At 42.0% G+C, this 21,646-nt stretch overlaps 1 protein-coding gene across 1 annotated transcript in view; it reads left to right on the top strand.

Moving 5' to 3' along the window:
• Saxo1 (stabilizer of axonemal microtubules 1) overlaps positions 1 to 21,646 on the top strand; it is a 99,628-nt gene that overhangs the window by 59,448 nt on the left and 18,534 nt on the right. Inside the window, exons 2-3 of the mRNA XM_034503802.2 lie at positions 9,603 to 9,782; positions 19,336 to 19,541. Of these exons, the coding sequence (XP_034359693.1) occupies positions 9,603 to 9,782; positions 19,336 to 19,541 (386 nt within the window). The remainder of the gene's footprint in view (positions 1 to 9,602; positions 9,783 to 19,335; positions 19,542 to 21,646) is intronic.

The following is a 21,646-nucleotide window of genomic DNA, read 5'->3' on the forward strand; positions in this document are numbered from 1 at the left end:
TACTATTCAGTGTCGGAGCAGGAGTGTCAGAGTTAGTGACAGTATCCAGTGGGCTCATCAATAACCCTGAGGAGAACTGGGGCAGATGGGTTAGTAAGATAGTTCTGTGTGTAAAAAGGTACTTACTGAAAAAGCCTGGCCACCTGAGTTTAATCCCTGGAACCCACACCAACACAGGAGGGAACAGATTTTTTAAGTTGTTCATTGACCTTCACACACATGCTACGGCTCCCTTCTTCCCCCAAACATATAATTAAAATATTTAGATGTGGTGGCATCTAGGATGAACCTTTGAGAGGGAAGCATTTTGTCTAAGTGGAGGGACAAGAGAAGAACAAATGTAGGGAGTGATACAGGCTCATCAAGTGGAAGCTCAAAGCTGTAGGTTGAGATAAACTGCGGGAGACCTTCATTTTCATGCCTTTTAATTTTTCTGATTATGCTACGTGAAGGCATTTTAGAGGACTCAAGACACAAACTGAAAATTAGAAAACAGCACTGTATTTCCTGAGACAGATTTAAAGTAGCTCAGGCTGGCCATGAACTTACTTTGTAGATGAAGGTGGTTTTGGACTCACCTTCCCCCTCTTACTTCCCAAGTGCTGAGAACATAGGCATGAACCGTCAGGCATGGTTTACAAATGTTCGTGAGCATTTGTATCTGTCCAGCCACATTTGTAGTAAACACTGAGCACCTAAGTGCTGGCGGCTCCTTTGAAACTTCAGATTCTAGACCCGTGTTTTCCAGTATGAAAGCTGCTATCACATGGGGCTGCTGAGCACTGAGATCTGCTATAAACGTACAATAAATGTTGGATTTTGAAGAGTATAAAATAAAACAGCGCAATAACTTTTATACTGATGGTTTGCTGAAATGAAAGATTTTGGGAAAAGTTGAGTAAGTAAAGCTTTACTTGCTTCTTTATGCCACTTTAATGTGACCAGCAGACTTAAGGTGACATATGTGGTTTGTATTTTATTTCTATTGAATGACGTTATTCAAGGGAACCATTCTACCTCCTGTCATCCATTGTAGGGTAAGCTGAGTCACAGATGGCTTGAGTCAGATGCATGTTGGGGGAGTGCCTTATGATAGGACCTGCACTGTATCCACAGCTGGGTTGAGTCCACTATTCTGAGCTGCAATATTGTTATCTGCATATGAGTCATTGGGTTGGATATTTTTTATACCCCCTCTCAGTTTTAAAGTTCTCTAGTTTGGAGCCAGTGTTCAGAGTTGGCTATTATTAATTTTCTTGTGACTTTCGTCAACTCTCCACTACACCCTCTCCCAGGTGTCTGAGTAAGCTAGGGTTGTTTCTTTTTCTCTCTCGAGTGGAAAGACTTTAGAGAGTTCTGCTGAATTAAGTCCCCCTTTGCCCTCTTGGTTTTACACCCTGCTGTTTGCTCCATCTGGGCTTTTGTGAGCAGGCACCAGAGCAAGGTGGCCAAGGCAGCTGTTCAATGACACAAGCGCCCCAACTAGAAGGGCTTTCGGGAATTTGGTTCATGGTCATCAAAGCTACTTTCAAATGTCCCAGGAATGGTGATCTACAAATGTGCTTAGATGCCACAAAAACAAGAATCTAAATCTTTTGTATATTTAGGCTGTAGATGGAGCACACAGGTCTTTTTTCTTTTCCTGGTGACTTGTAAATAGATATTTTTTCAAATACATGTATGTCTTTAGTATCTGTCTGTCTGTCTGTGGATGTGGGCACTCCTGGAGGCCAGAAAAGGGTATCGGATCTCTTGGAGTTAGAAGTGATTGTGAACCACCTGACATGCATACGGGGAACTGAGCTTGGGTCTTCTTCAAGAACAGTAAGTGTTCTTAATAACTATACCATTCCTTCAGCCCTGAACATATTTTTCTTTTAGCAGTTCTTCCTCCTATAAAGTGCCCTTCTTCTGTTTCCTATTCAACTATTACTTGAATTGATCAGGTGCTAGGCTAGCTTCCAGATAGAGACCTCAGACTTAGTCTTTATCCCAAGGGGCAGGTAGATAGACAAAGACATGGATCTCAGAGTCTTGAGAGGTCTCAGACAATGTTATGCTGCAGACAGAGGAAGGAGATGGAATACTTTGAGCAAACTTAGTCCATGAAACATTTATTTTTCACTTAAAATTTTATAAGTGTAATACATAAGTACTACATTTACAGTATTTTCCCCTCTCTCTCCTTCCTTGACTCCTCCCACTTTCCCCTGACTCCCTCTCAGATCTATGGCTATTTATATTACTATTGTGACCCACATACTGGGCTGAATCCATTTATTGTTGTTTGTATGTACATGTGTTTAGGGTTGACCAGTTGAAATTGGGTAAGCTCCTAAGTAGCTCACCCACAGAGAAGACTGATTCTCTCTCAGCCACCACTAATTACCTGGAGCTCTTCATCTAGTGGTGGGGCCTTGTGAAATTTCCCTTATCCAAGTTGGTATGTTAATTGGTGGTGTCATATGCAGGTCATGTTTAAGAAACTGTGTTAAGATTTAATGGCTTCCCTGCCATACATAAAAGATCCTACCTTTTGGGAGATATGCCGATTCTCTGGCTTTTACAACCTTTCTCTTACCTTACAAACAATGTTCTTTGAGTCTGGTGTAGAATTATGTTGTAGATGTATTAACTGGGGATGTGTACTCCATAGCTATTTCCCCCTGTATTTTTTGACCAGTTGTGGATTTCTAAAATTATTATTTTTTGATTTATTTTATGTGTATGAGTGTTTTGCCTGTGTGTATGGATGTATGTATATGTTTCATGTGTATGCCTGGTCCTAGCAGAGACCAGAAAGAGGGTATCGGGTTCCCTGGGACTGTAGTTATTGATAGATATAAGCCAGTGTGTGAGTGCTGGGAATCAAACCTGGCTCTCTGCAAGAACAAGCGCTCTTAACTGTTAAGCCATCTCTCCACCCCCAGTTATATATATTTTTGTAATAGTCTCTGTCTGCTAGAAAAAGCAGCTTCTTTAATGAAAGGCGAGAGCTACATTTGTCTGTGGATATACGAATAAGTATTTAGAATGTAGTTGGGAGTTATACTGGTTTAGGAAATTGGCAATAGTGAATTCTCCTTTAGGGTTCATGACCTCATCATCCACAAGAAGTGGGCGAGGTTTGTAAAACTTGTAAAATTCCAGGTATGAATTCCCTCCTGTCGAGTGGATCTTAGGTCCAATTTTACAGCTGTTGGTTACATGTAGCTTGTAAGTGCCACTATTGCAAATTTTGGGATAGCTTGCCAAAATGAAACATTTTGGAGCAAAAGTTTTTGATATTTTAAAGTAAGATAAATGTTCAGTTAACTCACAAGTCTGGTAAGTAAGACCTGTTTAATAACTGTATGTATAATTTCCTTTCCTTTAATGGAACTTCGATCTGAATGGAAGCTTATTGCCACATTGAAATTCACTTTAAGATACAGACCACATTGTAGAATTTTGCCATTAAATTTATTTTTCTTTCGGAATAAGTGGTTATAATATACTGCATTTAAGAGAAGTAGCAACAGACCAAAAGGAACATTTCGCTGGTTTAAAAGGCAGGGACTCTGACGCAGGAAAAGATTCCTCTGCCTGTAGAGTTCATTATACTGAAAATGCCTGACTCAAGCTAGGTTTAGTAAGAGCTTGACTTTTCTCTCAAGAGTGTGTGAGTGAAATGTATGTGCAGTGGTGTTTTTGTTAAGTTGAACTTCCTGGCTTTTGGTCTGAGGTTTGTAGGAATCCTAAAATGTCTGGCTTAAAGTGAGAACTCAGATGATTGGATTGATTATGAACACAGGAATGAAAAGCATATCTTTTATATACAATGGGAGACATGTATTTTGCAAACACCAGTTTCTCTCTAGAGCGAACTCATCTATGCAATGGCCGTTAACTATTTTATAAGTGACATAAGATGTGATCAATATTATACACTAAATGCTAACAATATGTGCTTAAAAACAGTTCTGTAGATCACCTAACACCATGAAGTATATAGGGTCTGTGGAAGATCTCCTTGTAAACAGAAATGCAGTGACCTTCTCATCCTGGTTTTTTCCTCTGCATTTTCAGTTACTTCACAGTTAAATGCAGTATGTCCATATTAAATGGAAGATCCTAGAAGACACTCATAAGTTTAAAATTACATGCCATTCTGAGTAGTGAGATTAAATCTATTGCCAGTTGACTAATCATCATTTTATACAGTATGCCTTCCCCGTCTCTGCTGCTTATCCTCCAATGTTTAGTTATGTGTTCATCTATCAGATTCACTTGCGGTACTGAAAAAATTATACACAGTATCCCTTATATTACCTAATAATAGTCCCAAAGTATAAGAGCATCTGTTTACACCAAAAGGAGCTAATAAGGGGCTTCCTCAAATGTAAAGGCGAGTTCTCAACTTAATGAAAAAAAAAGTCATATGCTGAGGTCACTAAGATCTATACTCAGTTATTGCTAACCTCTTTCTAACCCCTTTCTGTGCCTGATTTACAAATTAAACTTAGACCTGGGTAAGTATGGATCACATAAATATAGTACAAATAGGGTTCAGAGTTGTCTATGGCTTCAGGCATCTGGCGGTGGTTTTGGAATGTATCCATAAGCCGGAAGACTATATATCAAATATTTACCATGAGTCAGAGTTTTTTATGATAAAAATGAACAGCAATCAAGACAGCATCTTAAGGCCTTTTCTATTTATGGCCTTACAAATAAAACCAAAATGAACAGGACTGTTATGTAAAAGCACTTGCTATTCACATATGATTGGAGAGGGCTGTATGGAAGAGCAGTGGAGGCAGCCATGTCTGTAAGCTGTTGAGTCGACAGCAGGAGCAAGTATCTACCATTGCCTGGGACACAGCCTACTTACCTTTAGCCCTTAAAAAAAAAAAGCAATGGACAAAGTTACAGAAAATTCTTAGAGTTACAGAAAATTAGGTAGCTCAGAACTCCATATATCCTTTCTTATGTACTCATTTTTCTCTTTATTAATATTTTGTATTAGCATTGTCATATGATAAGTAAACAAATCAATTTGATATAAACAAAAATGATTATCTTATTAAATATTACTAAATATTAATTTTAATTAAAGTCAAGTATCTAACAAAAGTTATTAAATGTATTAATCAGATACAATCATATTTATATTTAATAAATAGTAATTAAATATATAGTTAATAAACATATTAAATATATAATGTATATATGCATATATATTATTTACTGGTACTTGAAATTGAACCTAGGATCTCTTGCATGCTAATCAGGTTTATCATCACTGGTCTGTGTACCCCAGTTGTCATTATTTTATATTAGGGTTATTTTTTGCCAAGTGTGGTGGGATCACACACCTGTAATATGGACACCTAGAAGGTCGAGGCAGGAGGATGCTTAACTTTGTAAGAGACCAGCCAGGGCCACAGAGCAAGACCCTACCTTAAATCTAACTGACCAACCAATCAAAGCAAGTGCTTTCTGCATTATTACTTCCGGTTTTTGTTCCGGCATTTAAGACAGAGTCTTACTATATAGCTCAGGCTGACCCCCACATGTGTGATTCTTCTGCCTCTACTTCCCGAGTGCTGGTATCACACCCTGTACCTTAGTTCTGCTGCTTTTTACAACTGTCCAGATCTCAAATGTTCTCGTTTGTTTTCTGTTGCTGTGATAAAACACTCTGACCAAAAGCGAATTAGGGAGGAAAGAGCTTACTTGGCTCACATTCCAGGCCACAGTCCATCATTGAGGGAAGCTGGGACAGGAACTCAAGGAGAACCCATGGAGGAATGATTCCTACTGGCTTGCTCATTGGTTCAGCTATTTTTTTTTTAAATACAGCCCAGCCCTATGTACTTAGGGATGGTGTTACATACAGTGGACTAGGCCCTCCCAAGTCAGCCATCAATCAAGACAATGTCTCACAGACATGCCCACAAGCTTGATTTGAGGCAACCCTTCAAAGAGGCTCCCTTTTCCCAGGTGACTCTGAGTTCTATCTACTTGATCTGGTGCAGACCCATGCAGGCCCCGTGCATGCTGCCTCTGTCTCTGCGAGTTCATATGAGCTTTGATCATGTTGACTTAGAGGGCCTTGTTCTTCTGGTATCTTCCATTCCCTCTGGTTCTTACACTCTTTCTGTTTCCTCTTTCTCTGGGTTTCCTGAGGGAAGGGATTTGATGGAGGCATTTCATTTAGGCCCGAGTGTTCCAAGGTCTCTTACTCTGTTTGTAATGTCTGCCTGTGAGTCTCTGTATTTCTTCCTATCTGTTGCAGGAGAAAGCTTCTGTGACAATGTCTGAGCAAGGCCTTGAACTGCTTCCCTGCCTGGAGTCTAGATATACTACACTTTATCTGTTCATCTACTACCTTTAGTTAGTTGCTGTTAAAGTATACACATCAACTTCTCAATTGGGTAAACTCTCAGGAGTGTGATTATTGTTTAGTAAGACCCTATGTAGCTTTGAAAGAAAACTGAGTAGCCGAGTGCTAGGGGTTTAGTTCAGTCATGAGGCAGCATAGGGCTCTGTCTAGAGCACTGCAAAACAAACTAGTAGTAACACAGCCTGCTCTTCTGGCTGTGTTTTAGAAAACATTTATATGTATGTATATGTGTGTGTGTGTGTGTGTGTGTGTGTGTCTGTCTGTCTGTCTGTCTGTCTTTCTGTCTGTCTGTCTGCCTGCCTGCCTGCCTGCCATCTATTTACTTTTAGTGAGACAGAGTCCCTCCATGTAGCTCAGGTGGGTTCCAAGTTTGAGTTCTTCCCCTTGTGCATCTTGAGTACAGGCACACACTATACCACTTTTGCATCTTTATCAGCAAAGAATGAGAGTTTCTGCTCTCCTGAATCCTCAAGGATGGAAATGGTTTACATTGAGCCGCCACAAACTCCTGGTCTCTCTCCTCTTTGATCCCACTTCCCATGTGCTATCCCAGAGTGTTGTGTTTTGATTTCTGTAATTAAAATATGAAGATAAGCTGTACGTGGTGGCACATACCTGTGATCTCTGCTCTTGGGAGGCTAAAGCAAGATTTTGAGTTTGAGGTCATTCAGGGCTATATAATGAGACCTAGTTTTTTTAAAAAGTTAAACTTAGTTATTTCTTGGTATGTCTAACTTTGAAATCATTGAGAATTTTGTCTTGAGATACCTGATGCCTTGCTAGCGCAGAGGCTTTGCCTCTGCATACACAAATAAATAATACACTACTTACTTAGTTTTTGGAAGCTATAACAGCTGCCCTTTTCCCATTTGTAAGTAGAGAGTTTTATTTTTTTAACATGTATGTAAAATGGGAAAGGCTCACTATAAATTACAGCTTAAGCAGTGTTCATTTACAATTCTTTTAATTTTTACACAAAGTCTTTCAATCAATCAATATTTCCCAAATGCTATCTATGTGCTAGTCAGGCTATTGGATCTCAGGGATGTAGCAGTGAGTTAGCTAAAGGTCCTGAGCTTGATAGACAAGACGAGCAATGAGATGAAGGTTGGTGAGAGGAAGTGGATGGGCACTTGGCAGGAAGATGAAGGGTGGTAACGAATGTATGATAACTAGGGCATGTTTTTCTGAGGATGTAGTAATTGAGATGAGACTGGAAAGAATAGCTGAGCAGAATTGCTATGTAAAAATTGTTTGCTACAGGTTCTTGGTAGACTCTGAACTGAGGTAGGGACTGGGCAGATGGCTCGGTGTGAGCAATTGTGCTTGCTGCGCAAGTCTAAGAAACTGAGTTTGAATCCCCCAACACCCATGTGGAGCTAGGAATGGCTGTTCATGCTTGTCATTGCAGGTTGGGGACACAGAGAAAAATGATGGCATATCTGACTCCCACTCTGGCCTCTGTATATGCGTGTATGAGTGTGTGTTTACCCACACACATGTGCATATGCCATGTGGACACATACATAAAGATGAAAGAAATCAGGTGGTTTTAGGTTGCATGACTTACTTGTGTGCAATGGTAATACTCTGAACTGACCCAGGGACCCAGTTAGAAATCATACAGACCAGTTTGGCCCAGAGCAGAGTCTTAGAGCACATCTATTGGAAAGAATAGAATCTTGTCAGGAGATGGAGAAGGGGAGGAGAGGAAGTCATGCCTTTTGCAATGGAGGTCACCAAACAGTAGTGTGGCTGAAAGGGAGTAAGGCCTTTAGATAGATAGAGAGGGGAGAGAGAGACAGAGAGAGAAGAGAGAGACAGAGAGAGAGAGAGAGAGAGAGAGAGAGAGAGAGAGAGAGAGAGAGAGAGAGAGAAAGGCCTGGAAGGTCAAGGAAGGCATGTGTAGGCTTCAGGACAGTTTCTGAAAGAAAAGTAGAAAAAGGAGAAGTCACACTTAGGGAAGCAGGAAGGCTTAGCAGTGTAGCCATGAGGGAGGCTCTGTAAGCAGCTGTCGAAAGTGAAGGACTTCTGGGAAGGGAAAGCACATTCTCTCACTAAGGGGTATAATGATTCCTCTCATTTCTTTATCATGTCTTCTGATAAGTCAGCTTGGGAGGAGTAGTTCCGTGGATACCTGGCTAGGTGATTGACAGGCCCAACTGGATTGATTCCCACCCCCCCTTCCCGCATCTATGTTTGTTAAAGTGTCAGATCCTCTAAAACTGGAGTTACAGGTAGTTGTGAGCTTCCATGTGGGTACTGGGAATCGAACTCTGGTCCTCTGGAAGAGCAGCCAGTTTTCTTGACAGCCAAGCCATCTCTCCAACTCTCTGGATTGATTCGTAAGGGAGGGAAGAGTCATGTTTAATGTTCTACTTTTTGGAGGAGATCAAATGTTTCTACCAAGTACAGGTACAGCTCCTTCTCTTAACCAGGAATAAGGGGGGGGGGACACTTGTGATGTTTTCCTTTCTAGTGTTACAGAGAGGAAGTGGGTCTAGGGTGGACCTCAGTGACCTTCAGGGTTCTAATCCTCATGTAGTTACCTAACACTCTTCCTCTCCCACTGCAAGAGCTGAGACCCTAAAACCATGAGCTGAAATTGACCCAGAGGTCAGTTCCAAAGATGCTTGCCAGAGGGGATTGGTGTCTGCACTGGGATTTAGGTTGTACCCTAATGCAAAGCTTCCGGGAAGGGGTGCTCAATTAGAGAAGAGAGATAGCAAACCAGAACCCTTATTTGACACTCCTGGGCTGTGACCAGGACAGGCCCAAGGACTTGTCCAGTTTCTGACCAAAGATAACAGTGGAACTCTCCTGTGTTGGGGATCTGGAAGCTGCCTGATCAGTTTCAACCTCTGGTTTCTCAAAGGGCAGTTGGGTATGGTGACCCTCAGAAGGATTGGACACTAAAGCCATTTATTATGGTACAGACTATTTTAAACACTTCCACAAGCAGTGTGACAAGTGACAGTTGAACACCAGCCATGCTTTCGTGTAATTTTATGATCAACATATTTCGATTAAACAGTTGAGGATGATCTTTTGAGTTTTGACAGGTACGTGCTGTAATAGAGGAAAAGACAGGTTAAATTCTGAATTTTAATGGCAGTAGCCAGTCTGCATCACATTTGGAGGACATGTATTTTCAGACTGCATGTATTCCCGTCAAGAAAAGTACCTAACCAAACTCCCCGCATATCTTTTGTAGGCGGCATCGCTGTCCACATCTTCCTACGAAGATTTATGATAAAACAGAGAAACCATGTCTTCTCTCCGAGTACACCGAGAAATATCCAATCTATGAGTCTTACCTGCCTAGAAATTCCTTCAAGCCCAAGGGGGCCTACCGGAAAGCATCTGTACCAATGGAAGGCCTGACTACATCCAAGTAAGGGCAAATATTTGCTAGTAAGCAAATGGATGACCTGAAACTAGTAATGCATTGTGCCATGTCAAGGTAACAGCGTGCGATGTGGAATGCGACATCAGTGCCTTAAGGCTAATGTACCAGGGTCCTCCATGACACTGACAAAGGCAGTTCCATGTTTACATGGTCCTAGATTCTAACAATCTCAACTTGGAAATCAACTTGAGTATAGCAGGATCAACTGAAAATTAAACATGTTCTTTGCATATCTTGAATATTTGTGGGGTCTGATAGCTCTGAAAGAGACTCTCGTAGTTGTTAGCTTTCTTAACTGTTCCCAAACACTCTCTTACTTGATAATTCTTGCTTGTTGAAGTGGGGGTCAGGAGGCTAAATTGGTTTGTCTAATTAAAGGTGGTTAAGTTAAATATTAAACTGGAAGGAGAGGGCCTGCTGCTGGAAAAGGAATTTTTGGCTTTGTGCAAGGCTCCATAACAACTTGGGTGGAAAAAAAAAAGACTGGCAATAAAAAATGGACCCTTCTGTTGTGGCTCTATGGATTTTGAATTAGAGACCCCACAAATATTCAAGATATGCAAAGAACATACTTAATTTTCAGTTGATTCTCTATACTCCAGTTGATTTCCAAGTTGAGATTGTTAGGATCTAGGACCATGTAGACATGGAACTGCCTGTGGAGTCCCTATTGCCAGAGTCTGGGGAAAATGCTTAGTCCGAGGGGTCTGTGCTCACAAGACCATGTATTTCCCATTGACAGTTTGGTTAGTGGCCTCCTGATGGTGATACCTGGCTTAGTGATCTGTGACCTTAGGAACATCTTTGAATGCAGTTGGGTGGGATTTCAGGTCAGTCAGTCAGTCAGTCAGTCAGTCAGTCTCCAGGAGGATACTTGTGAACCTTGATGTGCTCTTGGTCTCCCTATTCTTCGTCTCCAAAAGACAGCATTTCTGTGCTGTGGAACTAACAGTGTACCCCATTTGTTTCCTCACAGCACTAAGATATCATAGATGCTTGGACAACTTGCTGAATGTCCTCTCTAGCTCACCCACTGCATTGCAATTTTGTGTGGTTTTAATAATGATTCCAGCTGGTCCGAGGTGGAGCATGACATCTTTTTCCCATAATAATGGAAACTTCCTTTCTTGAGATTTTGTTCTTATCTGAAAGCCAGGTGCTGTATAGCTAGACCCATAGAAGCCATGTCTGGGGTAAAGCAGAAGGTCATCTAAGGGGAGGAATGAAGCTAAGGGATTTCTGAGCGTGGTAGGAACTACTGGACAAGGACATCTTGAGACTGGCAGGCAGCTGAGGGATTTGTCTGATGCTTAGCAGTTATTGTATATGACTTGGTTTAAGGAGGATGGTTCTGGGTCCTGGTACATTTGAACAGTGTAACTTACAGCAGCTCTTTTGAATCTACAGCTTATTAAATGATGTGAACCTTACAGTTTGGGCTTCATTTTGCTAAGAGAACATCATCTCTAGGGCTCTAGAGCTTGCAGCGAAGACTGTGGGCTACTCCTGAGCTTTGCTTCTCTTTGCAAGAGACTACAGGCCACACCAGCGTCCTGTGCGCATGCGTGATGCAGTGGTTAGCAAGGGGTAAGCGTAGCATTGGGAGCTGACTTCAGACTTCATTTTCTACTCTCGGTTGCAGCAGTACTCATCTCTTTACACCCAGTTTTCAAGAAAGGAAGAACACTTTACTGTGAGATCAAAAGCACTAACTTCAGTAACGTTATGACAAAAATGTATTTTCTGTACTGGCTTCCCAGGAAAAATGATTGAGGCTTGATTATTGCGAGATGCTCTTGTTCATGTCTAAATCTTAGGAGAACAAACACACATCCATCCTCTGAGGCAGGATTCCTGTCCTACTGCCCAGCTCTGAGGCTCTCAGATATGGAAGCCCTTCATATTTTCCTCCTTCCTATCCTAAAATTAATCTCTGACCTGAACTAAGTTATCTTTGCCCGTGTCATTTATAACAATAAACCCATCTCCCAGCAGGTGCCCCGCCTCAGCCACAGCCACAGTAACAATAAATCCAGTTTATATCAAGAGGTCCCCAGCTACTGAAAGAATTTCCCGTACTATTAAGGATTAGAGAGCTTTAAAAAAGAGAAAGGGGTGGAATCCAGTTACTAATGGGGAGGGAGCAGACCTGGGAGCTGGGGTATACGTTGGTCACAGGGCACTTGCTTATCACCTATAAGGTCCTATGTTCAAGCCCGGAACCTGAGGTTGGGGTGAAAGCTCGTAGGGGATTTCTTCGCTTTCATCCTTCCCTCGGAAGGGAAGCCGGGCTCAAACCCTAGGGGCAGCTGCTCTGCTATACCTCACTCCCATTGCTGTCTCACTTCACAGACTGAGGAAAAGCTGAGCTACTTTCAGGAATGCAAGGCAGTCTGCCTCCCTGGAGGCTTTTAGGGGATGGGATGTGTCATCTGCGCGGATTGTCACCCCTCGGCTCCCATGGCACTTCACTCATTTCCTTATCTGCAGGTGGACTCTGTATAGTGTCTGAGACTGGACACGGGGCTCCCACCTGCTGCATGAAAAAGTCATTTGGTGTCCCGGCTTGGCTGAGTTTGGTGATTAAGTCCAGACACAAAACCCACCTGGCTTCTGGAAAGGTTATCATCCCAGCACGAGGCATGATTACAGCTGCACACAACTCTTACTGACTATAAATTGTGGGGATTTAAAGCAGGTGTCAGAAGGGGAATGCCCGCGATTTCCAGTCCTTTTTACTGGAAAATCTCTTTTAAAAAAATTGCAGCCTTTGGAAATTCTCTTGTAGAGAACTTGCCTTTAGTTCAACTAGATCCAACAGCAAGTTATGAAGAAAATTTGCATTTCTAGCTTCTATTCCCATTAGGCTGTGACTAGATGAAACACTTGGGCCCCCACTTGGGACAGTATTTCTGCTGCCTAAGCCAGCTTCAGCAGTGTTATGTAGTGCCCTAAAGGGGAGTGAGACGTGGACAGAATACATTGGAGGTCAGAGGTTCATCCAAGTATGTTTGCATGTGTGTGTGTGGGGGAGAGAGAGAGAGAGAGAGAGAGAGAGAGAGAGAGAGAGAGAGAGAAGAAGAAGAAGAAGAAGAAGAAGAAGAAGAAGAAGAAGAAGAAGAAGAAGAAGAAAGTGGAGGAGGAGGAGGAGAAGGGAGAGGAGGAGAGATGGATTTGGCTTAAAGGTAGGGAATGGTGGGGTGGATTACTAGTATAGACTCTTGTTTATTGATAAGGCTTATTGCTTATAATGAGATTAAGAAAGGAAGAATAAAAGAGAAAGGGCATTTGATGTCCTTTTCCAAAGCCAGGACGAATGCAAGAAATGGTGATGAGTTGTTTTGACATGTTGGTTGAACTGTGTGGGTTTTTTTTTTTTTTTTTTTTTTTTTTTTTTTTTTTTTTGAGACAGGGTTTCTCTGTATAGCCTTGGCTGTCCTGGAACTCACTCGGTAGACCAGGCTGGCCTCGAACTCAGAAATCCGCCTGCCTCTGCCTCCCAAGTGCTGGGATTAAAGGCGTGTGCCGCCACTGCCCAGCAGTTTTTTTAAACAGTTATATCCCCTTATTTAATTTATTTTTTATTGGATATTTTCTTTATTTACATTTCAAATGTTATCCCCTTTCCTGGTCCCCCTCCCCCCCCAAAAAAAACCCTCTAGCACATCTCTCCTCCCCCTGCTTCTATGAGGGTGTTCCTCCACCCACTCACCCACTCACCCACCCACTCACTCACCCACTCCCCCTCCCCTCCTTGGCATTCCCCTACACTGGGGCACTGAGCCTTCCCAGGACCAAGGGCCTCTCCTCCCATTGATGCCTGACAAGGCCATCCTCTGTTACATATGCAGCTGAAGCCATGGGTCTCTCCATGTGTACTCGTTTGTTGGTGGTTTAGTCCCTGGGAGCTATAGGGGGTCTGGTTGGTTGATATTGTTCTTCCTATGGGGTTGCAAACCCCTTCAGCTCCTTCAGTTCTTTCTCTAATTCCTGCATTGAGGACCCCATGCTCAGTCTAATGGTGACTTCTGTTACTCAGTGCTGTAGTTATCAGAGTTGGTGGGGGTGGGGGGCTGAGAATTGATGAAGACAAGGTTCTCAGCACTAGGCTTGCCTGGGGAGCCTGAGAGCCTTGGCTTCATTGATGTGCACTCTTGATTGAGTTTGTAGACATTCTGTCCATTATTTCACTAAGAATCTTATGTTCCTGTTCATCTGCTTCTCTGCCTTAATCTCCACTTTTGGTTCAGATTAGGTAGTTTTTAGTCACTCTGTCTTCACGTTCACTGATGTCTTCCTCCTCTCTCTAAGCCCAGTGAATTATTTTTTTCAGATAATGTATTTTTTAGATTTTTTTTTTTTGAGATGAGGTTTCACTCAAAATCCCAGGCTAGCCTAAACTTATTGATCAGATTCTCATTCTCCATTCAGTACATCCAGTACATCCAGTGCATCCAGTGCATCCAGTGCATCCAGTGCATCCAGTGCATCCAGTGCATCCAGTGCATCCAGTGCATCCAGTGCATCCAGTGCAGGGATTTGGGGATTACAGGGATACACCTCCAGGCCTGGCTGTAGTGTTTTGAGTTTCCATTTGTTTTCTTGGGCTACTAGCTTTTATTTCTTTGGTGTCATTTTCTAGCTCTTAGTTTATTATGGTTTATAATGACCTTATTTTGCCCTTTCTCACGAAGCCTAGTGAAAATAGCTGCTGTGAGGTCTTTGCTAGGTTCAGCCTCTGGTCTGCTTGAGGCACTCGGGTTGTGTCTTCCTGCAGAGGGTTGTGTAGTTTTGTATTGGTTCTGGACAGTATTGAGATTGTTGTTGCATTTGGAGACTCTGGGTTGTTTCCCTTTTTACATTCTTCTGAAAAGCATTTTTGTTTGTTTGGACAGGTAATTTGACTAAGCTCAAAGTGTAAACTCCATGTCTTGGGTGGCAGCCTGAATTTCATTTCAATTCAGTTATCCTTAATTCAGAAGCCTGTTTCTGCTGTGAGGGGCGAGCAGGACATATAGAATCTGGCAAAGGCTGGTTTTAGCTGCCTCATCTGGTAACAGGCTGGTAACTCATCTGCCTTCAGGCTGAAGCTGTGATTCACAAGCAGTTCATGGAAACTGAAAAAACAAAGACTCATCCAGGGCCATTTCTTCCCTCACCTGCTGGTGTGACCCCAGAAACATATTGGCTGGGCCGACCCTAGTCCCTTCCAGTAGTTTAAACATGGTTTCTTCTAGGCCACATGGAATGGTGACAGATGTTAGCTTCTACCTCAGCAGGATTTGAGGAGGTGAGAATAGAGAGGAGAGATAATAATGCATAATTTAGATCCAGGGTGGTTGTACTAGCATCTGTTGGCTTCAGGAATGATGTTGGGAGGAAGCTTTGTAGTTCTGCTGAGGGATCTTTCTCAGTGTTCTGAAAAACCCTTTCCAAATCTGTCTGGGATGGCATAATGGCTTCCTTAGAGGATGTCTTTTGACCTGGGGAAGTTTGAAAATTACATATGGAAATAATAAAACAAACAAGTAAGGCAGAGAGCACCTCCCCAACCAGACAGGAAGAGACGGTTAAGAGGACAAGTCATGAGAAGAGGGTTAACTGAGGACACGGAAAGAGATACTAAAAGATGAATCTGAGGATAGACACCACGACTAACTTATCTATGCAGGAGGCTCCGAGATGCCTTGGCTAGTACACTCAGTAGTCATGTTCTGTGGTTGGGGAATGTGTGGGAGGAAGGAAGTCATGTAGACCCTTTCTAGAGAAAGAGAGGTAGAAGAGAGGCTCCAAGGAGAAGAGTTTCTCTCTCTCTGTATATTTTTAAAATGTATAAATATTTTGTTTTAAAAATTATAAAATATTCTGAGGTTCTGTCAGAGCCTGACCAATACAGATGTGGATCCTCGCAGCCAACCATTGGACTGAGCATGGGGGACCCCAATGGAGGAGTTAGGGGAAGGACTGAAGGAGCTGAAGGGGTTTGCAACCCCATAGGAAGAACAACAATATCAACCAACTAGATGCTTCCCCCCCACCCCTCTGAGCTCTTAGGGACTAAATCACCAACCAAAGAGTACACGTGGAGGGACCCATGGCTCCAGCCACATACGTAGCAGAGGATGGCCTTATTAGGCATCAATGGGAGTAGTGATCCTTGGTTCTGTGGAGGCTCAATGCCCCAGTGAAGGAGAATGTTAGGGCAGTAAGGCTGGTGGGGGAGCACCCTCATAGAAGCAGGGGGAAGGGGGATGGGTTAGGGGGGTTTGTAGAGAGGAAACCTTGAAGGGGGAGAACATTTGCAATGTAAATAATAAAATAGCCAATAAAAAATGATAAAATATTTTATTTTTCTTTAAAATATGGGAGAGACAGGGGCAAATTTTTAAATACTGGCAGAAAGGAAACAGTTGGGGAAAGATGTGGAGCCGTAGGCTAGGTTGCAGGCTAGGAGATGGTCTGTGGAGAAAGAGCTCAAGCAAGCGATTTAGGGAAAGGGTGACAGTTTGCCTTGGCAAATAGGAAGCCGTCCCCCATCCCCAAGACAGGGAACATTTTAACATGATTGATTCCCTGGTGGCTACTATAATAACTTCTGAAATTTGCATAAATATTAAACTATTAAAAAAAAAAGTAAATGTTGCTTGGCTCCTATGAAAATTCTCCGCTCCCCACTTCCAGGCAAACGGTTTTTGTTAGCAATTATGTAATTTCCTTCCCTTTTCCTTTTTCCCTGTTCATGCCCAACACCTTTCTTTAGTTTAGCCAAATGATTTGAAACGGAGTTGCTATAACATCCCCCGGCAGGCCACTTTAACCAGTCCTTAATTCTAGTTTTAACTCTTGGCTTTCCATGCTGGGTAGCTTTTATAGCTACCTACCTAAAGAAAACTTAGATCTTAAACCTTTTTTTTTTTCTTTCTCTTTATTCAGAGTCACAGTGAGGCTAAACACTGGGAAATGTACCGCAGGAAGCAAGAAGCCATTGAATGTTGAGAAAAAAGTTGTTAAATTTAAGCAATTTTAAGGTAGAATAAAGTAAAGTTTTTTTTTTTTTTAAATTTTTTATTTTTTTATGAACTTGAAGGATGTAAGATTATGTGAGATTGGGGCCAGGCAGTTAGGCTGTGACTAATGATAGGTTTCAGTGAATGTTCCTAACATAAAAATGTAATGAGGAAACCCATACATTCTGATAAAATTCATTTACAAGCCATGATGACTATTTTTGGGCCAGATTAAAAACGAATCAAACTTCAAACTTAAAAATGATCCTTTTTCCTGAAGGTGAGAGGCTTCTCCTCCCCCTAATTATTTGCCTTTTCTGTAGATGGTTAATGAATTCAAATAAAGATGTACATTTATAATGGGATTTGAATCTTTTGTATGGAAGGAGATTCGGTAATGAGTCCATTCCCTAAACTTAGCATGAAGTTTTGTGTGTCTGCTTCTGTCTTTGAGGAACGACTTGAGGATAGCCCCTGAGTTTAGCCCCTGATGTGTTTCTGAGCACTGCTTAGCAGCTTCCTGTGGGTGAACAGTAGATGGGGGCATTGAGCCTGCTTCAGTTGTTACTCTGCAGGTCTGGATACCCTTGGAAGATGGCATCTTGGAGGATAAGTAGGCCTTTTAAAGTAGTAATAGAGCTCTGGGCTGGGAGGCCTCAGCATACAAGCTTGGACAACTGGCTTTGCTCTTCAGTTCTGGCCTTTGGTATTTTCTGCTATTTCTCAGAAGTGCAGAGGGACAGCCTGGTTAGCCATCACTGAACATAGATAAGGTGGCCTCAAAATCCCACTCTAGGCCAGGCAGTGGAGAAACTTCAGCTCCTGTTAGGTATTTTCTCTTCAGAAGGTGAACTTTAGCGGGAAGGTAACTCTTGGGTTAACTGATTTTCAGATGGTCCATGCAGCTCACGGAGACTTAATGTCTCCTAGTGTTTTTGCTGCAATTGGTTGAGTATTGAGCAGTCACTATGTGAGGGTTCTTAATCTAAGAAGGTTAAAAGTGTTGACCTGACTCTTGGTTTCTGTTTAGCTTTTTGTCAGCCTGTCTACTCCATGACTCCCATTTATATGATTGACTTCCAGAGGGTGGGGTCTCTAAGCTTCCCTTTGCTGTTAGCTCACAGTGAGGCTGCTAGGAAAGCAGGTCAGCCTGCGGTTAGGTCAGCTTGCAGTTGTTGTTCTTGCTACTAAGATATATTTTAAGATGTATCAAGAGGGTGTTACAGGAGTTCGGCGGAAGCATCTCCCATTTCCCACTTGCAGTCCCAAGGAGACTAATTCTCATGCTTCCGTGCTTCTTCATCCCGCCAAGCATACTCAGGACCTGCTTTGGGTTTATGGACAACCCCGTGGATAATTCATGCAAGACAGTTTACAGTGGAGCGTGTTACCCTTGCTACTCAAGCATGGCTCAGTAATGCGGCCCCAGGTTTCAGCCTGGAAGTAGGTTTTATTAGTGTTTAGCCTAATGTTTCCTGTCTGGAAACCTCTCCCTTCCATTGACAGGGCTGTTCACTCAAGTACCTTTAAGGGAAAAATTCTGTTTTTGCCTTGTCCTGTTTGGCCAAATGGGATTCAGGAAAAAGCTGTTTGTTTTTGGAGGAAACTGGTATTATGGAGAAATAGGCAGTAGAGACTGTTGGAGTGGGCAGAATAGCCCGACTCAGCTGGGTATAGCCAGCGTGATTACCTGGGGCTGTCATAAATGTGGGATGATTTGGGAAGTGATTACTTTGGTCACTAGCATCCTGCCTTTTCCATTTTACTATTTTGCTGTTTGTTGACATAATGGGGGGCACTGACAGCAGTAGATAGCAAAGAAGTGAAGACTTTGTGTCTCTATGACATTTTTTTTCCTTCTGGGTTTTCTGTAAGGTGGAGTAGAGGAGATAAATATTAGTAGAAGTTCCTGAGAACACAGAGAGAAAGGTGAGTGTATCTGACAAACATGCTAACCCCACATGAGGGGTTGGATGGAAGACAGGTAGGTAATTCACTACAGAGGAGCCTTCCTTCTCATGTGGTTGACACATGGTGTAGGTAGGGGTGGGGAGTCAGGGGACAGGTGGGGGACAACTTGTAAATTGCACGGGAGAACTGGGTTTTATCTAGAAGACATTTAAAGATGCTGGGCAAGCTGATCTTACTATTATTATTATTATTTTGTTAACCGTGTATTCTGGACACACCAAGGCAATTGAAGCAGAAGAAGATAGGGGGAAGGTTGTCACATGGCCCAAGTTTAAAAGAGCAAGAGTCTGGACCACAGGGGAAAGAAAAACCAATAAGGTAGAGGGACTGTTCCTGGTGAATGACAGACTTGGTGGCTTTGATGGACGGATGACAAGGATGACACCCAAGGGGGTCAAACATGGCCAAAAAGTGAGTTGTAGTGACATGTTCCATAGTAGAAGAGAGGAAAATAGAAGGTAAGGAGATTGAGTAGAATGTTGGTTAATATGAGCTGAGGGGACAAAACTGTCTTTTTTCTGAGTAAGAACCCCAATGACACGTGCTTATTCTTCTCTTAGGAGAGATTTTGCGCTTCACAAAATGCTACCTGTGCAGTTCCACCAGCCGGATGCATACGTTCCGGGTCCAGAGACTATGGATTTACTCACAACATATAAACATGATTTTAACTACCTCCCTACCTGTCCAGTTGGCCTCATCAAACCTCGGGACAGCAAATTTCTGCGTGGTGACAAGATAATACAGTATCTGCCTACCTACAAAGGTGAGAGAAGGATTAATGAGAGGACAGGCCAGGTCTATAGACCCACCAAGACATAGGTATATGCACATCATCTTAGGACAAAGGTCAAGAAACCACTTCCTGCAGGCTAAATCTGGCTAACGGCCTATTTTTGAATAGATGGGAAGCTAAGAACAGATTTATAGTTTTCAATAACTGAAAAAAATTATTTCAGGACATGTTGAAAATTACAATATTACAGGTTCACTATTGGTGGGTACATTATATTGGATCATGGTTATGTCCATTCTTTTATGCATCTGCTATAACTGCTTTTATGCTACAGTAGCAAAGCTGGGTAATGATGGCCGAGGCTCCCCAGGTGGGAGAAATGCGCAGTATTTTGACTTTATAGAATATATTTTATGATCCTTTTTTGACTTGCCTTCTGTTTGACTCTTACAATGGAGAATCTGTTCAAATTTAAGCTAATTAGGAATCTACAATTTCTTTGTTTAATTCATCCAACCAGGATAAAATTGAATATCACATACAGAAAGTGAATGTATTATGGTTACATAGATCAATGCATTTTTACTGTACATACAGTGCTTGACCAAAATAATACCACATCTACAGAATTAGAACATGACCATTGTGGGTTTTTTTTTTTTTTCCATGCGGGTATGGAAACCAGGTCCTCCCAAATGCCAGACAAATTAACTGAGCTACATTTCTTGCCCCACTATACCATATCATAGTAATTTAATATCATAAATTAGTTTTGCTAGTTTAAAATTTTATGTTAGATTGATTTATTCTTTTGAAAATATCTGTATTTTAAATTGACACATAATAATTATACCCATTTATAGGGCATGAGGTGGCATTTTAATAGTATGTGCATTGTATAAAGTTTGCAAAAATGTTTTTACTTTTAATTTATGTATTTAACTTACTTTTGATTTGTGTATATGTGTTTATCTGTGTTGAGAATAAGGCATGTATGGGCATGCTCCTGGAAGCCAGAAGGGCTTGTATTGTATCTCCCAGAACTGGTGTTACAGGTGGTTGTACTGCACAGATGCTGGGAACCAAACTATGTCCTCTGGAAGAACATCTCTCTAGCTCCCACTTTTAAGATTTATTATTATTATTTTGTCCTAAGTGTGGTATGCCTGAAACACAGACATTTTTACGTCTCTTCACAGTGCTAACATTTATTGAAAACCAAATCATAAGCCATTTTGAATTGATTGGTTGCACATGGCCAATTAGTCTTGACTTCCCTTTGAATCTGGCCAGAGAAAACACAGTGTCTTTTATTTCAATTCCACTCTGACTATTAACTCTCAGGTCATTCATTACATATCATCTGGCAATTATCTCTCTCTCTCTATGTAGGTTTCAGAAGGAGTGCAAAAGAGCTAAGGATGCCATAGAGTTCAAAGGGGCCTTACGGGGGCAGGGGGCTCTTGTAGATGCAGGGACTCTCTGAAGGTGGTTAGATACAGTATCAGCTCAAATGGAAAGCTGCTGCAAGCTCTGCAGAGCTGAGATGCAGTGATGTGGAGCTGTAGAGATTCAAGGAGCAGTAGAGACCAGGTGTGGAATTGGGTCCTGATGGAAGACAGGATGGATGGATGATGGGCTGGGTGATTTAGTTGACGTCATTAAGCAGTGGGGACTATGCTGAGCTTGAAGTCCAGGAGACAAGTGGGAGTTCTCTGGTGGTGGAACTCTTGAGGGATATCCTGGGTGATCAGATGACAAGTCAGTGGGGACCATTGTCATTGGAGTGTTATAAATCCTACTCCTTTTGGTGTTTAGGTAAGAGCCCAACACTCTTTGTTCATCTTTATATGTTTGATAAGTTCTTGGGCCTGTTTTTTCTGATTTTTTAAAAAAAGATTTTTTTTTTTTACTTTTAATTTATGTATATGAATGATGTGCCTGCATGTATGTATGTATGCTCATCATGTGGGCGATGGGCACAGAATGTAGGTACTCTGGATTAGCAGCCAGCGTTGTTTACCACGGAGCCATCTCTCCAGACCCCTGATGTGGTTTTAGTACCTCCATGAGCTCCCATGTTCCAGGCTACCTTGGTAAGTTTATAGATGGCACATTTGTACTTTTGAGGAGAG

Source organism: Arvicanthis niloticus, chromosome 5 (assembly GCF_011762505.2).
Source record: "Arvicanthis niloticus isolate mArvNil1 chromosome 5, mArvNil1.pat.X, whole genome shotgun sequence".
Classification (NCBI taxonomy): Eukaryota; Metazoa; Chordata; class Mammalia; order Rodentia; family Muridae; genus Arvicanthis; species Arvicanthis niloticus.